The following is a 21,837-nucleotide window of genomic DNA, read 5'->3' on the forward strand; positions in this document are numbered from 1 at the left end:
TAGACATAGACATAGACATAGACATAGACATAGACATAGACATAGACATAGACATAGACATAGACATAGACATAGACATAGACATAGACATAGACAGACAGACAGACAGGCAGACAGACAGAGGCAGACCAACAGAGACAGACAAACAGGCAGACAGACAGAGACAGACAGGTAGGCAGAAAGACAGAGATGGACAAACAGGCAGACAGAAGTTGAGCTAAAGTTTAAAGCTATTTATCAAAAGACAGTGACACAAAAATATATATGAAAGACATTCTGGGAATATATCTGCAAGACATTTATATTAAAAAACTATTGTTTTCCATATAGGTAAAAGTATAAATGGATCTAAACAAACAAACAAAAAGGTAGGCAAAGGACAATCAGGCACCTTATGAATGATAGAGAATAATAAGGGAAATTATCTGTATGTTGAGCAGAAATTTAGAACTAAGATCATGTAATTAGAAAGTATAGAACTACAAAGATAGGAAAAAGTTAATTAATAATTATCAACATAGTTCAACTGAAAGCATCACAATTTTCAGGAAAGAATGTGGGACTCTACAGCCACCTCCAGTAACAGATTTTTCTTCCACAAGTAGACAGGTGGCCAGAACCACACAAAAACTAGGTTTATCTTCAGAGAAAGAAAATGCAACCACTAAAAAGCTTCCATGTGTGTATTCATGTGACTTTGATTTATAATACCCCTCAAAAAGGAAATAACTCATATGGCCACGAAAAAGGGATTACATAAGGAAATTGTAGTGTATTCATACAGGAGAATAATAGCGACTAATTATAAAGAATAGACTATTGACACACTCAACAATATGGATAATTTCTAAAGCATTTTTTTTTAGTGAAAGTAGCCATAAAGGATTCTATTAACTCAGAGTGAAAGAAATCAACCCTTCGCTTGCCTCTGGCAACACGAAAAAAGATTGTTTTGTACATTGACAGGAGTTCATTTTCTAGGTGGCAAATGCATTTGTCAGAATTCATTGAATTGATTCTGTGCATTTTGTTTTATGTAAATCAGGCTTCCTGAGAGTGGTGCAGGGGGACAGCATCACTCAGTATTAGAAAAGGAAGTTAACTGGAACAACACATCCCAAGGAAAAGGAATAGCAAATGGAAGAATCTAGACTAAGCATAAAAGTCATATAGACATGTCAGTATTTCATCTTATTAGTGAGGAGGACTTGTGCCGCTCTAGTCATGTATAATTTCTCATAGTCTTCTTGGAAGTTTTGGCCAATTTAGGACATGTTGGATGGTATAGTTTGAGAGAGGCAAGGGTCAAAAGTGGAGGTAGAGATGTTTATGTAGCAGACGCTGTCCTCTCAATGAACTAAATGATTTCACAGGGCGAAGTGCAGCATGGTAATCTCCTCACAAGTCACCCTCTGTGTTCTAGATGGAGGTTTCTGTTTCAGGTGGAGTATTTAAGAAAGTGCTATCAGGGCTGCCTTCACACCTAAGGGTTGAACTCTGTCACCCAGGGATAAAATGAGATCTTTGTGAAGTTAGTCAGAGAGCGATCTGAACCCTGGAGGAACAGCTCCGAGATGACATTTCATCCTTAAATTATGCCTTGTCTTCTCCGCTGACTCATTGTAAAGGAAAAAGCACGAAAGAGGAGACAGACACTTTGCCCACAAAAATGACACAATAAAAAAAAAAGGCAGTAATGATACAGGGAAAAGAGTAAATGTGAATTATCTGAAATGAATGTGGTTTTTGTTTTGTTTTCTACAAAGAATATTCTAGCAGATAATAAGCTGATAGACTAAGCTGCCAAACTCCCGCATGGTAAAGAACCAGTTTTCCGATAGGGACTGAAACACAACTCAGGGAAGTAGGACAGCGTTCTGTATTGGTGATGATGCCAACAGTCAACCCCTCCCTCCCCACTGCCAACACACACAATTTCCATTTGTTTTTTCAGACTTTCTGAGGAAAAGAGGAGATATTTGTGGTTTTATCGTCTCTACTGCAACAATGAGAACTCCTCCCTCCCTCTGGTCTTGGGCAGCGCCCCTGGTTGGGATGAAGGGACAGTTTCTGAAATGCATGCAATCTTGAGAAGGTGGACATTTTCACACCCATTGGAAGCTCTTGGTCTTTTGACTTCCAGGTAAGACTTCATGTAGCAAATGTACATTGATATGTGCTGGGGAACATGGAAAAATAAGACTGTGGAGTTAATCGCACAGCCTACTCTGTTTGTTCCCAATGTCAATAGCTGTGGATGTTCATTTCAAATAGATGCAAGCCGTGCATACAGATTGCAAACTCTCTAAACTTTTATTGTATCTTTGCATAAAGATAAAGGCTAATACACGGTTATAGTTTCTTAAGTGAGGAGTCCAGTTTCTCTTAAAGAAAAGCAGCTGGGGAATCTGAGGCAGGAGAATTGCTGTCGTCAATTCAGTGTCAGCCTGGCTACATCGTGAGGTCTTATCTCAGAAAGCAAATGAGTGCAAGTCAGTTTTAACTTCCATTTCCCACTAAAATATAAATTGATTCAAAGCTCTGCATCATCACCTGGTGAAATTCTAGTCTTTTTTCTTTTCCTGAAGACTTAAAATAATAGAATAATTATTCCGCATCATCCCAAAATTGACTAAGGAATGCAAAGTTAGTTCAAAGTCTGACATCAGCAATTGACAGAGAAGAGAAAAACACTGACTTATTTTCTATGTAATATGGTAATTGCATGTAGAGTATATACAGAATAAAAGTGGAGAATGTAAAGAGAAGTAGCCCACTTTTGAAATGAGTAACAAATCTGACAAACACTTTTAAAAATACACAAATATGCAATAAGTACCTGAGAAGATACTTCATTTGATATTATTAGCTGTTGGGAAAACTGCAAAGGAAGCCAAGCCAAGCCCGCACATGAGGGTTTTCTCTCACCAGGAATGACAGGAATCAGAAAGTACAGAGCATTGTGGAGGAGGCAGAGAAATGAAAACCTCACTGTCAGAAGGAAACAGGTTCAGGGCAGGGATACCCAGCCTAGCAGTTTTTGAATGCTAAATTCCAATGTGACCCATCAATTCCACTCTTAATTTTATACCCAAAATTTAAAAAAAAAAAAGAGTTTACACCACTCAAACCCCATACATAGTTACTAAGAAAATCATTGATCTTAAAATATACAAGCAGCCCAAATGCCCACCAATGGATCAATGAAAAGCACTCTATGTAGTGTCATAATTAAAAAAAAATAATACTGATATACATGACAATGTGGGTGAACTTTGAAAATAGTACACTAAGTGAAAGACAATGCCACAGACCAAGAGCCATATGCCGTATGCTCCGATTTGTATGAAATATGTAGAATGGACAAATCTATAGGGGTAGTAACTACATTCATGGTAAGATAAGTCAGGGCAAGTGAGAGGAAATGCTTACAATGGTTACAAGGAGAGGTGTGTGTGTGTGTGTGTGTGTCTGTGTCTCTGAGTGCACACGTGTGCATGTGCACATGCCTGCACGTGTGTGCACTCATGTGTGCAGTTATTGCTTCACAAAAATAAAATAAGTGATATTTAACTTATATTTTGAAAACCACAGCTTTTTGGGCTAACAGAATAGCTCAGTGTTTAAAAATACAATCAGCCAAGCCTGAGAATCTGAGCTTGATCTCTGGAAACCATGTAAAGGTGATGGAAAAGATCTCAGTCCTGCAACTTGTCCTCTAGCCTCCATATGCATGAAGTAGCACTCTAAAGCACGTGGTCACACAGGTATACACCCACACTCATAACATACACACGATTTTAAATCAAAACATTAAGACAAAACATTAAAAGAAAAACACTGCTTTGAATTTTAACAAAACAAAATAATTATGGTAGCACATATCTTAATCCTAGCACATTGAAGACTGAAGTGGGAAAATTACTATATGTTAACATCTTGTCTGAAAAATTACCAAGCCAGTATGCACTATATAGAAGACTGTAAAAAGAATACTTTAACCAAAAACAAAACAAAAAAGAACCAAAAAAAAAAAAACCAAACAAACAAAAACCCATGAAAGTAAAGATTACTAATTGATAAAAGATTTTTAAGTTTGATTTTTGGGACAACTTTCCATGTCTTCCCAACAGGCTGTCTTCATTCAGACTCACATTAGTTTATACATTATCTAATGGCCTTAAATGTCAATGCATTTCAAAGAGTTCATGGGATATTGTTCTAGAGATTTTTCTCAAAAAAATGTAACAATTCTGATTACTGGCATATAAAATGCAAGAATTGATTAGACTAATTTCTCTATTCTCTGATCCCTAAATATTAAGCCTAACCCTGCTGCACACAAACAGATCCTGACAGTCTATTTGAGTCTTATTTTCAGTGTACAGGTCAAAGTTTTGAACTCATGATTTTAATATTATCTTCTTTCAGTGCCCACAATAACTCTAAGTAAACACTGTTATTTTTCTAATTTTACATTCACAGACATGAAGGCTCATAGAGATTGTCATCCTATGACCTAATAATGGAAGGCCTGAGGATCAGGTGTGGACACCGGGCAGACAGCTCTTGCTATCTGAATCACAGCGGTAGAGCTTCCTGCATGTGTCACTGGTACTTTGGTTGTCATAGTGGGATATCCCCAGCCCAAAGCAACTAATGTGAAAGGGATTATTTTGACTTACAGTTCCAGGGTAGTAGAATACATTGTGTTGGAGAACGCATGGCCTGAAGGCGCCTGATGCTGGTCTGGCAGCTAAGCACAGAGATGGAAGGGAAAGAGGGGACGGGCTACAAAGCCTAAAGCCTGTCCATTGGGCTGCACTTCCTCATCGCCTCCAGCTAACAACCGAGTATCCAAACGTATGAGCTCCAGTGGCTAAAAGCCTGTTCTGCTCTTACAGAGGACCCAGCTTTGGTTCCCAACACTTGCATATATAGTGGCGCTCTACCACTGTTACTCTAGTTCCATTGGCTCTGAAGCCAACTTTGGGAATCATTTCATATTCAAATCACAATACTGCTTAAACACTCTGGGATTTTTTTCCCTACTTATGAACAGCTATATATTATTACACTCAAATGATTTTCCTTCGCTCAGCAGTGTTCTCTAGATTCATCTGACTTAATAGAGAGGAGACGAACTACTGCCATAGCAGAGCCCTGCTTATTAAGCAGCACTCTGAGAACCTGGGTGAATCGTGCTCTGACTGCGGGCTTTCCAGCTCCTTATCACGCACTAGATAGGTCACGGCAAAGTTGGCGAGTTTCCACTGTGAGCATCCTGTGACTCCCACTTGAGGTTTAACTGCACTGTTAAAGAACTTGAGGAAAAGCTGTTTCCAGAAACGAACCTTTCCACAACTCTAAATTCAAAAGCAGACTTTCATGAGAACGGAGTGTGCTTGTGATGTGAGCTGGCAAAGAGAAGGATCTTCCAGGTTCCACTTCTCCTTTTTCCCGCTCTTCTTGGAAGCATCTGTCCTTGTTTCCGTTTAAACTCTTCAGAACTGGTTTACTCCAGCTTCAGTTTGGGAGGGTTTGTATACTGCCATTTACTTCATCCTGCCTGAAGACACTCCAGTTCATTTGTGTTTATTCTAAACAAGAGGCATGGTCACACGTGTTCTACCTAGGATGGGCCACTGTGCATTCACATTTCTACCACTGAGTTGTGTGTCCACTGGGTATCAATCCTTCCGTTAGAGAAGGACATACCTGCACTAAGACCAATGGTTCTGGGCAAATGGCTGCTGTTTTCCTGAACCCCAATGCAAAAGTACAAGAATCCAGTGGGTAACAGCAAATAAGTTACTGAAACACTGGAAAGTCATCTTAGTGAAAAGATTTATGCTTAAAAAGCAACTCGGGAAATTACATCAGGAACTCAAATAAAAGGTAGACAAGGCATCAAATCTTGCTCCCCTCACATGATGTAAAATTATTGTTTTTTTCAGGAAGAAAAGCAATATTAAATAAAGCAACCCATAGCTTACAAAAATCAATTCTCCTGGGAGGATGGTTCACTAAAATACTTACATAAAGCCACTCACTCCCTTGTTTATTGGATAGATTAATTTATATGATGTCAGTCTTGGCAAGCATCGTAAGTAGGAAGTATGAAATTCACAATAGTGAGATAATTAAAACTTCTATTAATTAGACAGACAATTCAACTATGGATTGTTGTGTTGCTCTTCCATTTATTGAGCAAACATATGTGCTATGCACTTAATCAGAGAGAAACAAAATCAGCCATGGAGACTGTTGCTAAGACAAACACACAGTTTGTAAGAGGAGGTCACCACATTATGTGTTCTGTTATACATTAATTAAAGTAAAGCAGTAAATGCTAGATGATCCCAAAGATGGAAAAGGCAAAATAAACCACAGAAAGAATTTGTTCACAGTGAAACTGTATCTTGACTACAAGTTTTACAAAGATTTCTTCAAGAACGGTAGCTTGTGGGTGCCTGTGAGTTTTTAGATGGCAGTGACTAATTTAACATCACAGAATTACATGGCATACAATATTGCAAACATTGATCTAAGGAGCATTGTGGGGCCTCCCTCGTGATCTAGGTACAAAATGTAATGTCATTACTACAGTCCCTGGAATTTTGTTGACAGACTTGTATTCAAAAGAATAATTCTAGCAATAATGTGAAGTTATTAAAAAGAGTTTCAAAATGTTTATAAAAGTTTTAAAAAGAGTTGGCCACAAGAGTATTAGCTGGTTGTAGGGTTTAAGAATGGTCCATTTGCAAAATTATTCTTGGATTGGTCTTGGTACCAGTAGAGATCCATAGAGTAGACTGAAGAAATGTTTCAGAAAAAAGCCACAAAAATAGAAGAGATAATAAAGAATTCAAGCTTGGACTGAATGTTGGACAAACCCACCATGGACTGACACACGGGCCTTTGAAAGAATAGTGGTTCTGAGTTGCATAAGCTGAAGGGCTTTGTTAACAACATAAAACCTTAACATGCAATCTCTAGGTATTGCCCAGTATGAAGTTACATACAGAGATCTGAAGTTTTCTAGGGAGAATAAACCTCAAAGGATAATAGCAGACTTAAGATCTTTAGACATTAACAGAAGCCACAGAAAAAGAAGAAACCAACAAACAGATGTTTAAAAACCAGGAACAGAGCAGCTTTGTAAGGGCAGCACAAAGTAAGAAAGACCAAGGGACAGGGAAAGAGTATCTGTGATCTGAGGGAAACCAGGAAAGATGCTGCAACACCCAAACTGAGAAATGCCTTAGAGAAATATTCAATGCCATTAGACCTTAAATAGAGCAATGGCATTAGAAGAACTGCTACTGAGCTAAGTATGAAAAGTTCTTGCTTTTCAAATGCCTTTGGTTTTCTTTTTTCATTGTCCTATCAAAGCACTACATGTTAATGGGGTGCCCTGTGACATTTTGCTATGCTTATTTATATTATAGAAGTACTAAATTAAGCTAATCAGTATGTTCAACTTATCATTTTGTGGTGAGGATATTTAAAACCTATTCCTTTTGCATGATGACAATGTAGTTAATTCTTAGCTCTGAGTCTATAGATGATCCATCCATTAGACAGTATGTCTGCACAGTCTTCTTGTCTCCTTGGCTTAGGGATTCAGTATCCTTGCCTCTGGTTCATGGCTGGTCCAGTGCGCAAGTCCACTTAGATAATTACATGCCTTACTACGTGTGGTAGTCACTTTTCGGTTGCCATGACAACAAGCAACCTAAGGGGACAATGTTTATTTTAGTTTATGGTTCTATGGGAATAGAGTCCATCATAGCTGGGGAAGCATGATGTGGTGGGTGGAGCAGGAAGCTGCCTGATCCCATTTTCATCCACACATAGATAACAGAAAGAGCAAGAAGTAGTGTGAACAAATAAACCTTCAAAGCCTTCCCCCAGTAATATGTTTCCCCCAGCAGGGTTCCACCTCATAAAGGTCCCATAACCTTCTCAAAGAGTACCATCTACTGAGGGCTAAGTCCATGGGGGGCATTTCTCATTCAAATCTCACACCATTGTATGTCAACGTCGAACCATTTAGAACATAAAAAATAAGTAACAGGTCCAAGCTAGTCACTTGATTTTATATGTGGACATGAGAATTTCTATTTCAAAGATCGAAAGGCCTTCCTGGAAAAATGGTAAGCCAACCACTCTAGGTCTCTGAGTCTGGGGTTCTGGTTTCCTTGTTAACAGATGTCCTTGGGAAAACCTCTTGAGCTCTGAGACCCAGTGTCTTCCAGGATATCATGAGGAGTTTGCACTTGCCTCCCAAGTCTTCATGGCTTCTGATATTCTGTAAGCACACAGAGCTCCTTGAAGGGACATGCATTATTCAGTATGCAGAGGAACTCAATCACTGTAAGAATCCTCATTCATCATTTTCCCTGGAATAATAAAACAAACCTGTCAGATCCTATCGCTTTTCCTATCAGAAACACAACACAGATATTCATATTGGCATTTTTCTCCTGAACTGATGCAGCATGTCACCAGACTCAAAACCTCCTGGAAAAATACACTCTCCTTCTGATGATTCTTAATTCCAGCCTGACACAGGAGCTTTTAGCTGTGAATAGCTTCGTGGCATTCTCCATGAATTCTCACTGTGCATTCTGAAAGCCTGACATTTCTTTTGCGCTGAAATTTGATCTCAGATTTCTTTGCTTTTCCATTTACTCAAAGCTGCTTTTTCTCTTAAAGGTTGATATTTGTCGTGTCCCATTTCACTTTCAGTGCTTTAAAAAGTTTCAGCAAAATATTTCCTCCGTGTCATATCAGGAGTTAGAAAGGATCAGGGGGAAATGAAGACAAGGATGAGGGTAAAATAATAAAAGATTATAAATGACAAAAAAAAAGTAGAATGAGAAAAGTTAAAAGATATATTTTCTATCAAAGAATCACTTCCCGAGCTCACCGGTTTTGTTGAAGGTAGCCTGAGTCCCCTGTAATAACCTCACACACTGCTGAGGAAGGAAGGGATCAAGAGATTTGGGTACAGAGAAAAATGTCATATAATTGCATAAACCCATGTACTGCTGTCTCAGATGCAAACCAGAGGTTCTGATTCCTTTCCTTGAGAACACACAGCAATCATACAAGCTGCTAGGCGGCATGTCAGAGGTTGTCCAAGTGAGGACTGAGGTCCCCAAAATGTAAGCAGACTTGCCACAAGGACAGGGCTGTTGTCATAGTAATTAGAAAATCCTTTTTTATCACACTCATGAAGAGAGGGGTGAAGTTTCCCCGGGTTATATGACTTCAACATTGCAAGAGATTTTATGTAAATATAGAAGAAAGGACCCAGCTATCTTCTATATGGCAGACACTGAATATCATGCACAAAAATGTGTAACAGTTATCACTCTCTTGACCAAATATTTTCTACTTTTCAGCATGACTATTTTGGGCAGAACTACAGCGTCTATCTTAACATGGAATAAGAAGAATTTTAATGTAATCAAAATCAGATGATTTTAAATATCCTAATTTTACTTCTACTTTATCTACTGATAAATATAATTGGAGTATTTATGAAAAAGGACTTCTTAAAATCTTCAATAATTTCTAAAGTATCCTGAAGCCCCAAATTGGAGAAGTGCAGCTCTGAACAAGTCCTGAGCGATGCTCTGTCCGTGCCTCCACTTTGAGCCACTGTTGCCCAAGCACTTAGCCCTGTTCCCGCCTGTTATACGGACATTGTCACTGCACCTGAGCCTTGTCATTAGAATTCCTTTGGAAAGTGCTCATCCTGAAATGGCTCAACTGCATTGAATTCTTCACTTTCCCAGTTTAACTCTGGGCTTTTGTTCTTCTCATTGGTCTTTGGTCCTGCCGGGCTGCCTCCTTTTGCCCCTGTGTTCTCACTGGGCAATGAACTGCATTTGATTTTTAATCCATTTCTTAGCAATCACTGTACAGAGCTGCATTGATATTGGCTAATCTTTTAGCAAATACCCGAGAAACCACTTTAGCTTAGTTCAGAGGCCAATTAAACACTGAATCACAAACCAAAGAGGGGGTTGGTTTTAACCCAGACTTCAGATATACTCACTGCTTTGAGAAAGCAATGTTCTCTATGATCCTGGGTGTTCAAGCACTTGAGTGCTATTTACTGCTAATATTTAGAAAGGTGTGGAACCTTTAGGAGGCATGGCCTGGCTAGAGAAAAATATGTCCCTGAGGGCAGGCAAGCTTTGATGGTTTATAGCCTCACTTCAGATTCTCCACTCGCCCCCACACCTTGTGAGGTTCAGATTTGATCTCCATTTCCTTTGCCATCCTCAGGTCACCACGCCTCATCCACCACTGTAGACTTTCTCTACGCTGAAACAAACCCTTCCCTCTATAACATTCTCTTGTCCCTGGTGCTTTGTCACTGTATCAAGGAGCAACTTATTTTTTTTAATAAGTGAAAACTTTCCTCATCTTTCATACCCTCCTTCCTGACAAACTATACCATGCTATTAGATCTAGGTCTTTATATTTCAAACCAGATTTTCAGTTATGACGTTGTGAGGATTTATTTTCTGATTAATTAATCATAAAAATGCTTCCTATGAATTAGTGAGATACATCATCCTGATGGGTATCCCAATAGTGCTTTTGTGAAGAACCAAGCCATAGCAACAATGTCCATTCCTGCTCGAATTAGCAGTCTCAGGGGTATTGTAATTACGTAAGGTACCGCCCAGCTCCCAGCAGGGATCATGCATGTGTGGCAAGAAGTCAAATCATTTAGAGATTCAGTATAACCTGGCTTGTGGAAATTTTCAAATTGGTTGCAGGTCTTCTGTTACATGTGACATTTTGGTCTGTAAATATCAAACCAAAGTCAGATCCGACACGGGGAACCTTCTCCTCATTAACAAATGGGCTCCTGAGCAGAAAATGCCAGCAGTTAAATCCCTATAGAATGTTTAAGTAATTTCAGACATTGCAGGGAAGAAATGCCAGGATTTTCAGAACATGTTTGTCTATTGATCTACACCTGACTTCAGGGTCTATGAGAAAACAAGCATCCATTCTCCAGATACCTATTATGTCAGAAGAATATTCTAAATTAACTAGAAAATAGGATGCTCACCTTTTGCTACACAATGATATTCCTTCTTTAAAAGAGCATAATATTTGATGTTTCTTCCCGTTCTAGTAATGAATTCATAGTTATTCACATATCTTCATTGATTTCTTGGATGGATATCCCTTTAAAAGTTATTTTTTTAGTAGGCTTGAAAAACAGTAACTAGGTTAGAAAATTAAACTTATGTGTGAAACTTCCCTTAATGTATTTGAATTAATATTTTGATATCTTCTATCTTTTTATTAAGAATAATGGATCAATATATACCAATTTTTTCAAAGAGAAAGACATAAGTCCAAAGCAGTGATAGAGAAAACACTTATAATGAAAACATAGTATACACATTTATGGAAATGGCACAGTGAAACCTATTACTTTGTATATTAAAGACTAATGCTATACCTCTATATAGCACTTTTGGATTATCAAATGCATTGTAATGCTTGCTGCCTGCATATAACCTACCAGATACATATAATGTATTTAGTATTAGACAGAGATAGCACCTCCAATGTTTTTCATAAGCATGTCTCCATGTGCATGCTTTATTAAATCCTTATAGTTGAGTTCCAAAGGTTAAATTGCTATATCAAAAATAAGCACAACTTAGAAGAATTTTATCTGTTTCATTTTAAAACCTGACCTGTACTGCCGGCACTGTGTGAAAGAACCCTTGTTTTAGGAACATTAACAATATCACAAGCGTCCCCTGAGGTGGCCTACTCTTCCCAAAATAGTCGGATGCAAGTGACGTTTGGATACACTTGATTGCCAAGTGAGTCCTGAGTCAGATCACAAGATGTCATGTGGTGTTTCCAATTTCTCTCCTAGTTTCTTTCTGAACATCAAGCAAAGGTAAAAATAAATGAATGAATGAATGAATGAATGAATGAATGAATGAATGAATAAATAAATAAATAAATAAATAAATAAATAAATAAGCAAAACAAACAAACAAACATCCCTCTCCATCAAAATGCGAACATGATTTTCCTTTTTCATTTCACTCTACAGGTATGAATAGATTTTTGTTTCCTTCTGCCTGGGGACCTTGGAAAAAGTTCTTTTTCATTGCCTTTAGATTTATTTTTTCTTACCCTTCTGACTGAGAGACAAGAAAAAAGTATGAAATTTGTGTAGGTGGTATTTGCAGAATTAAACCTGTTGCAACCAATTTAAATGATCTCAGAGCACAGCAAGAAATAATCTGTCTCTCTATATCTCCAGCACTGTTTTTTTTTAATCATTATCAATGCATTTTGATTAATCACCTACACTTTGGAGAGCATGATGCTAAATCCTAGAAATAAGAACAGGTGCAATAAACATTGCCCTCAGTTAATCCCATCCCTTATTGAAGAATGGGGACACATTTTTTAATTATAATAAATCTTAGTATTTATTAGCTAATCACACAAGTGACCAGAAGTAAATTAGAGGACAAAGAAATTATTATTAAAATCATCACATTCAAAGGAGTTCAATATACATTTATGTATGTATGTATGTATGCATGCATGTATGTGTGCATGCATTCATGTTTTTGTGTGTGCATACACAAATTTTGTATGTGCAGGTACAATAGCCTATGTATGTATGTGTAGAGACCAGAGGTCAGTATCAGCTATCTTCCTCAATACCTCTCTCTCTTCTCTCCCTTCCCTCCCCTCCCCTCCCCTCTCTCTCTCTCTCCCTATCTTTACTATTAGAACAGAGTCTCTTACTGACCCTGGATCCCACCAATTCAGCTAGGCTATCTGACCAATGAGCTTCAACACTCTTTCTATCCACCACCACCCAGACATGCTAGGGCTATAGGTGCCTGTCCTGTACCCAATTTCTGTGTGCATACTGGGGCCATCATCTGAACCCATGCTATGAAGGAAGACCAGGATTTTCAAAAAAGAAACCAACATGTCCCAGCAAGGGATTACAGTGTCGACAGGGATGAAAATGCATGTGTCACACCAAAAATGGGTTCAATCAATTTGTGAGGGGGAAAAATGTGGACTCTTTGGCCATTAATATCTACTTAGTAACTGGGCATAAGAAGAATCTATCAGAAGTAGAACACCAGTTAATATCCTATGAGAAATTAACTTACACTGTGATATGTAAATGATTCAGTCCACGTGAGGATATCCTGGACCACAGAGTTGAAGAAGACATTAATAGCGAGAATAGCTGCTAGAACTCTTAGGATAGATAGTCAGCCACTTTGGAAGCTGACTTGTGGAAAGTGAAGAGGCTGCCCTACTAGGAAGTCTGCACTTTGATCTAGAGAATCAGAAATAGAGGAGTCAGCCCTCATCCTAGTACATCATTTTGCATTCTGTAGGGAATGTGGAGTTTAGTTCTGTAGAAAGCCAGCTTGGCCAGAAATAGCTTCCAAGGTGAGATGATGTTTGGGCATGGCCTTCAGAGATAAAAGTGTGGGAAGTGTGAAATAAAGAGCCAAAAAGCATCAAAATATCACTGTTGGACTTTGGATACTATATGCCTATAGAAAGATGGCAAGAGGAGAGTCTGCTAGCAGCATATGTAAGAAGAAAAGTAATGGGTTTCACTTAAATGAAGTTCAAGCACATAGGTCACCACTCTTCTGGAGGCCCTGGGGACATATCCATGACCAACACAGACAGACGTCATTGCTCTTGATGTTTAAGGTCTAGTGTATGTAAATGAGTGCACAGTATTCATGTAAGAAGCATGCATGGTATCCACTTTTGTTTGTGGTTATCCATGTCAATGACATGAAGCAGGCAGACAAGACAGTGTGAGTGACCCGACTCTGGCATCGGCGTTCATCACTATTCCCTTGTAGACTGCCTTCAAACTCACCTTGATATTGACAGGCTTTAGACAAATGGTTGAGTAATTGAGAACAATAAATTAGAGCCCATTGAATTTAGTTAGGAAAATCTAAAGTCATAAGAGGCTGAAATGGGCTGACCCAGGTCTGGATTGCTGTCTCTTGGAATGAACATGGTGTGCTGCGATCCTCCAGCCTCAGCGATATTGTGTTAGATGTGTCTGGAATATGGTTCTCATCACACCTCGTGGGTAGGCCTCTTTACAAGGAAAAAGTAATGGGGCTAGAAGGGGATTTATTGATCATAAACATTTGTTTCAAGTAAATAGGCTTAAGAGTGAAATCTGAGTTGCCATTGAAACACAGCGTAAATTTAAAAGGAATGCAAAGCCCTTGAGCTTCCGACTCGAAATTGCTCCCAAGGACAGTTGAGGGACACAGGACACGGCCATGTTTTTTACTTGATTCCAGCTGCACAGTGTTCATTTCATCCTTCAGTAACCTAATATCCTTTTTTAAAAATGAATAAAGTTTTCTGACTTCCATGCCACAGGAAGCCAATCTTCAGTGCCCTCGTCTGACTGACTGGAAAAAGGCCAGTCCCTTCCCTACAAAAGGAAACAAGCATTTCTTCATTTATTTATTGGTCATTGTTTTATTTTTAAATGGCACAAGGTGTTCCTTCTAGTTTTAAATTTTGCCTGTTAATATTTTTTGAAAGCTTGTCCCTTTTAAACTAGATATTCTTACCTAAGTCTTGCCGAATCTCTTCATGTCAATTCTACAGGTCAGAAGCATTTCAAAGCAGTATAGTGCCTTTTCAGACACTTCCAGGAACTTTGAGATAATTGAATTTAATTGTTGGATGGCACAAGGTGGGGGCGACACAAACTGTTCACTGGAGAATAAAATTGTTTGGGGAAATGTGGGTTCAGATGCTAAACACCTTCACAATTTCAGTTAAAAAACTCATTTTTGTTAGCTGCCTAGGGGATCTTAACTCTTATTACAGGCTTCAAATGCATCACAGTCTAAAATTTATTCTTATTAAGTTATGTCTGTTTATTCATCATAAGCTCCTTTCAATGTCTGGTTTTCATTAAGATCTGACTAAAGTACTTTGAAAATATTAGATCCCGTTTTTATTCATATAAATGATCAGGTCTCCAGGAGGCGATGATTTTTTGAACAAATAAATGGCTAAATGAAAAGCAAGAATTCTCAGATACTTTCAGCTCTCTTATAACCTCCATGTCAAAAGTCTAGTCAATAGGGCATTCTCCGACAGAGCATGTGATCATATGGAATATGAAAAGAACTGAGTGCTATGGATTACATTAATTGATTGGGGGATGATTCCATGACTTATGCATTAGAATTTACTCTGTGCCCTAGACATGTGCACACATACAAACACACACACATGTATGTGTTTATATGTAATTACATATATTTAATTACATATATATATGCATATATCATTACTTCCAGTCAATTTCAACTCTATAGTCACATTAACTGTCTTCAGGTTTCCAGACCAAGACGTTCGTGAAGTTGCCGTTCAACAATTAGACACCCTCTTGACTGACGAGCTGCTGGACTGCCTCCCACAGCTAGTGCAGGTAAGAGCCGAGGGTCTCCAAGGGAATCTTGGGTTCTGAGTCATCATTCTTCCAAGGTTCCCAGTGCAAGCCCATGAAATCCCTAACCTGTTATACTGCAGTTTGGCCAAGGATGAACTCAATTCCACCCTACATGTTCACGTGGTAGTACAGACGTTTTCTATCCAAAGCTGATAACCTAACAAAATAAAACATTTAAAAAAAAAAAGCCTAAAATAAAATCTCCACAAACCATCTTCACTTAGTGATTAGTACCAGGAAACCATGGGAATGTTTGTGAGGGGGAAATCCTTCGAGGCCCTGAGTGTGTCAAGCAATGAAACACTCTGTGGGCAACAGTTCTCTACGGACTAGCACGCCACTCGTGAGTTTTTTGTCATTCATATGGAAACTTTACTGCTGGTTATTACTCTTGAGAAAGTAATATTGAACACCCAATTCTGCCGCCAATTAGCACAGTGTAGTGGCATCAACTACCACAGCGCTGAGAAAATGCAAGAAACCAATGTGCAGGTGCGCAGAGCTATGAGTGACCCTGACATTCTGAAGGTGAAGGAAGGTTAAGAATGACGTCACAGTTTACCCGTGAGCAGGTAAGGGAGCAAGTGAGGCTGCAGAAAGGAAGCTTTGCTCCAGTACGATTGCACAGCGAGGATGGAAAAAGCCCAACATAACCAGTCTCTGTGTATGTGTGTGTGTGTGTGTGTATGAAATAACAATCCAGGATGTTATTTCTCAGATATCAGCCACCTTTTTTTTTTTTTGAAATGGCCATTCACTAACCTTGAGCTCATCACATAAACTAGGCAGGATAACCAGTGAGTGCCAGGAATCTGCCTGTCCCCACCTCCCTGACATTGGGATTTCAAGGTTGCCCACCATGCCTGACTTTTCTGCATGAGTTCTGGGGACCAAATGCATGTACTAATGCCTGCAAGGCCAACACTTTACCAACTGGTCTACCTCCCCTGACTGAGTTTCAGGAGCCCAGGAGGACTGTGAAACTCACTAGGTTGTCAAGGATGACATCACATGACCCTCCTGCCTCCAGTCCCCAAGTACTTACAGTAATGAGCCACCACACCCAGGATGTTCTTTAAACTTAGATCTTTCCTTTCCTGACAGATTGGAATCTGCTTTAACTGACAGTTGGCTCAGCTTTTGGCCAGTGATATGAGAGGCCAAGATTGATGGGGGAAACTTCTATTAATAAACTCCAATATTACTTTGCACTTTGTACACCACAATGTGAACTGTTCCGACATCTTCCCAAGGGAGAGATCTGGCTGAGAAATAGCTGTGCTGTTTGCTGCTTTAAGCAATCTTTATAGTAATGACTTCCCTTCATTTGTCAGGATAATATGGTAGAAAAAGAATATCCCCAAATGAAAACAGATGATTCAACTTGGGAGTTCATTAGTCACTCCGTGACTCATGGGTATGGCAGCCCACTATATCTAACTGAACTCAGAGAGAGTTTCTACAAAGTTCCGTATATAATGTACTCACTTCGAAGGACCAAACACAATCAGTACACATGGTGCCCAGAATGCCAGATTCCAATAAAGCCAGATTGATTAAAAAAAAAAAAAAGTGCACTCAAAATCTAATATAGCAAATACACAAATAAAAATTGGAAGAATCTGCAGCTATGTTGTAATAGAAAGTAAAATTTATAACATGTCTAAGATGGGAAGAAATGTATACTGTGACAAAACAATAAAAAATGACAAGAAATTCACATTTATCTAAAAAAAATAAATAACTTTAAGAAACACATGGCCCACACTGTCCTTGAAACTTTCTGGGACCCAACAGTCGCCCTCTGTTGATTGGTTTTGGAAACTGCATCTTCACTTTACAGATTAGCAGGCTAATACAGCATAAGCCATATTAAAGTACAAAGAATGGAGCCTGCGACCATAATGAAAAGCAGATCTGGTTCAGAATTAGAAATCAGCTGGACAAAGACTTCAAGGTTACTGTAAACCACTGTCATAACCATTCCGATAGAATCCAAGAACAAAGTTTGTGCTAATGTGCCAAAAATATTGTCGGTGGACCGTATGATGCATAGGAGAGGAAAATTCTATCACTAAATAATGTAAGGCAATGAGTTTGTAGGCAAGGAATCCAAATTACTCGGTTCCCAAAGAAACACGGGAACAGATGAAACAAAGAAGACACAGAAGTAAGTGCTGGACCAGCTCCTACGTCAGTGTTATAAGTTACATGCCCATCTTCACAGCATAAACAAAACACACAACCAAGTCAGCCCAGCACGGGCGTGCTAGGAAATGAGCCCTCGGCTGCAGCTTGCCAAGGCTCTCAAGGTTGTTCTACACACGCTGCACCAATTACGGACTCAGGAAACTTAGCTGAAATCACCCAACTCTGACAGCACGAGTCTATAAACTTCCCCATGCTTGGAGTACGCAGCATGCTGAGGAGTCCCTTCAGCTGTGGGTGTGGGAAGGAAGAGCCTTACCTCTCCTTTTTAACTGGACTGTGGTATAAAGCCTGTCTTAAACCCTTGTCTGTCTGTCTGTATGTCAGAGAGAGAGAGACAGAGAGAGAGAGAGACAGAGAGAGAGACAGAGAGAGGAAGAACATGCATGTATGTATGTATGTATTATGTATGTATGTATTATGTATGTATGTGTGACAGACAGACTTAAAAAGAAGACATGAACATCTTTAGGAAGAGACCTTGACATTCATTTTCATGGATTCAGATTACTGTGGGGCTGATGAGACCCATGTGCAGACTGGGGACAGTCAAGTCTCTGCAGAGGCCAGGTAGATGTCTCAATCAGGTCCCCAAGGACATCAGGGACTGACATTGCTACCTGTGTAGAATAAACCTGAGCTTTCAAGAGCTGCTTACAAGAAAGAGGAAGGAGAGGTTTAGGAATGGGTGGTGATGGCACCATGAGCTTTGAATTTTTAAGCAACGCCTCGGTATGTGCAGATGAATAGCGACGCATCTGGTGGTGGGTTCCTGGGTGTTAATTTGATCTCCAAGTGAGTAAAACTGTCTGAGGCTTAATAATGCCACTTTATTGGTCACAAACACTGCTGATGATATTTTTTGTGCCAGGCTTCTCCCCTGGGGTATGGTTGAACTTTACCAACTACTTACCTTCATTTATTTTCCTATACTCCTAAAGTATAGGAAATAAGGCAGAGAAAGCAAGACCATGCAAAGACAAATTGTGTAATGTTTGCTGTTACCATGTCACAATTAATAAACTAACAAGCATATCGTTAATAGTTCATTGTAAAGCTCGTGCTATTTTTCCATATCTCTTTCTGAAGTCTCTTTATTCCTCTGCAGTCTGTTTTTTGTTGGTGGGGCTGGTGCTGATGCTGATGGTGATTGGGGGGGGTTGGTTTTTGGTTTTCTGGGGTTTTTTGTTTTTTTTGGTTTGTTTGTTTTTTTTTTTTTTTTGTAACTAATAAAGTATTTGTTGCCTCTCACTGCAGGCTGTCAAGTTTGAGTGGAACCTCGAAAGTCCCTTGGTGGAACTCCTGCTTCGTCGCTCCTTGCAAAGCATCCGAGTGGCTCACCGTCTGTACTGGTAAGACTGGCACAAGACCAGGTCCCCTTAAGTCACCTGCTTCTCTCATCTGGGTATGGAAGAGATCCCTTTACGTAGGATTGCTGTTACCATCGATTCAAAATTCTACTCACTTAGAATCTTTGTCATTTATGTTTACAATTCTATTTCAAACTTTGTATATGCCCCTCAAAGCAAATGACACTTATATCAGCCTGTCTGCTCAAAACAAATAATTCATATTTTCTTAGAAGCCTTCTTCATTTTCTTTTCTTTTGCTCATTATTTTCATGTTAGCATATGAAGTAACAGACTTTATTATGACATTTTCACACACCATCGTTATCCCTTATTTTTGGTTCATCCCCTTCTTCCCTCTGCTATTCTTCCTCATCCCTCTGGCTTCCTTTTTGGTGGTCCTCCTCTAGTCCTCCCCTGTTCTCACATCACATGCATTTCATTTGCCCCAAGTTTCTATCCCATCTGTCTTACCTTTCTTCTCCTCATTAACACTTCTCTACATTCACAGTTACACACCACACCACACACACACACACACACACACACACACACACACACACACAGTCCAAGCACAGATTCCATAGGTGGTTGCAATATTCAAGAATTGTATGAGTTTTTATATCTGTGTTCATCAAGGAGATTGCCCTTATTTTGTGTATTGATTTGGGTTGTCACCATCCAGTTCTGTTGTTGGGTTAACACTGCCTTGCAGAGTCCATTCTATAACCTTCCTTCCTTCCTTCCTTCTATTTTGTGGAAGAGCTTGAGGTGTGCAGGTATCACCTTTCCCTTCGAGGTTGGGTCAAACTCAACAGTGAACCCATCCGATTCGGGGTTTTGATTTGTGGGAAGAGTTTTTATTACCGCTTCAGTGGCATGGCTGTGTTTTCCACTACTGGCTTTTCATGTCAGTCTGTGAGCTTTTCACTGTTAATATATCTAGTTGTTTAATTGTTTTTTAATTGAGATTTCAATCTCCTTGCTGAAGTTTTCTTCCATGTTGCTGACTTTCCATCATATTATAGCGTTCTCTGACTTCTTTCTCCATGTTGCCAACTTTTCATCGTATTGTAGCATTCTCTGACTTCTCCCTCTGTGTTGCTAACTTTCCTATCAAGTCCTAGATAGAATCCATGAGCTCCATAGTATCTTATCTCAATTCATGGATCACTTTTTATCAGAAAACATTTGGGGATGCAATACCTGACATTTGGCTTAGTTTGGCATCCTGAGGAGTGACCATCTTTGAAGATCGAGTTATCCTGATCTCCCATTCTTGGGAAAGCACTTGTGTTTCTTTGTTGAGAATTGTGGATCTGATGTTTTGGATAGTACTTATGGCTTCATTAGGAGACCATTGGGGCAGCCTGTTCTTGTGTTGAGAATTGTGGATCTGATATTTTGAATAGTGCTTGTGGCTTCATTAGGAGGCCATTGGAGCAGCCTGTTCTTAAGGGCTCGATCCCTAGATGTTTTCGGTGAGAATAAAAGAAGTGTCTGTCTCAGCATCAACAGTGAAGTGTGCAATGTAAAGGACTGCACTCTAAAATCAACTACAGCCCACTATTATATCAGCAAGGACCATGAACTGGACAATGGGAAGACGATGACAGCATGTCTACAAAGTACTATTGGTAAGAGAAGGGATAATGAATGAATGCAATAAAGGAAGGAGGCAAATCACAGAAAGAGGAGAAGCAGAAGAAGAGAGTGCGAGAGGGAAGAGAAGATGTGTGGGCAAGGCTGCAGGAAGACGAAAGAGAAGATCGAGAGATGCGAGAAGATAAAAGAGAGAAGGAAATGTCCCCAGTGGTAAGAAAGTTCAAAGGCAGGCTAGGTGAATACCAGAAGGGAAAACTAAAACCAGAGTTTCCAAACTGCCACACAAAAACAGTATGGTGAAGCTCACATGTTAAATGTAAAAGGAGAAAAAGGCAAAGAACACGCAAAAAGGGAAAAGGCCAGCCAATGATGAAAGAATCTATAAACCAAGTAAGATGAGTGCACAAAGGTAATAAAAGGTTTTTGGTTTTTTTAAAAATTAAGGATCATAAAGTAAAAATACTGCCAGCTGTACAAAAAAAAAACAACAAATATAAATATGTAGAAAAAGAGAAAATAACAACAACAACAACAATAATAATAATAACAATGTGTGGAAACAGGTCATTTCTGGGTCATAAAAAGTAAGAAATTTCGGCTGAAATTCAGGGGCAGGGGCATAGCTGCGCTCGTGGACAAATGTGGTTTGTGACCATACTTAGACTGTTTTGACCAAGCCTCCAAGGTCTGCCAGAGGTAACTTCTCACCTCTGTCTTCCCTTTGATTACCATAGAACTCCGCGGCCACACACCGCAGCCACAGAACTCCGCGGCCCCAGGTAGCTTTGCAATCTGTGAGTTTGCTAGACTTTCTCACTCTCCCGAGACTGGCCAGCTTGTTCCCCTGGAATGGCTCCTGTTCTGCAGGAGAGCGCCTCTCACCTGTATGGCATAGAAAGCAAGCAGGGCTTGCTTTGAAAGAGATTTGTTCAAGGCTCATCTTCCTGCTGGCCTTGGCGGAGGTGGGCGGGGAGCTGTCAATCTCCAGTGTCCCTCTTGGTTGATGAAATCTGCTCCCTGCAACCAAGGGAGGACCTGCATTTTCCCAGTATCCTTCACTGCCTGAGCCAAGCAGCCGCCCACATCTTGCAGTTTTCACCTTGTCGACATCTGACCTTT

At 39.5% G+C, this 21,837-nt stretch overlaps 1 protein-coding gene across 5 annotated transcripts in view; it reads left to right on the forward strand.

Annotated features, from left to right (window-relative positions):
• Nucleotides 1-21,837, forward strand: part of Pik3c2g (phosphatidylinositol-4-phosphate 3-kinase catalytic subunit type 2 gamma) — a 332,394-nt gene that overhangs the window by 129,868 nt on the left and 180,689 nt on the right. For all 5 annotated transcript variants that reach the window (XM_029478871.1, XM_021164809.2, XM_029478870.1 and 2 more), the window contains 3 exons: nucleotides 1,955-2,143; nucleotides 15,442-15,535; nucleotides 19,022-19,116. In XM_029478871.1, coding sequence (XP_029334731.1) covers nucleotides 1,955-2,143; nucleotides 15,442-15,535; nucleotides 19,022-19,116 — 378 coding nt within the window. The remainder of the gene's footprint in view (nucleotides 1-1,954; nucleotides 2,144-15,441; nucleotides 15,536-19,021; nucleotides 19,117-21,837) is intronic.

Source organism: Mus caroli, chromosome 6 (genome assembly GCF_900094665.2).
Source record: "Mus caroli chromosome 6, CAROLI_EIJ_v1.1, whole genome shotgun sequence".
NCBI lineage: Eukaryota > Metazoa > Chordata > Mammalia > Rodentia > Muridae > Mus > Mus caroli.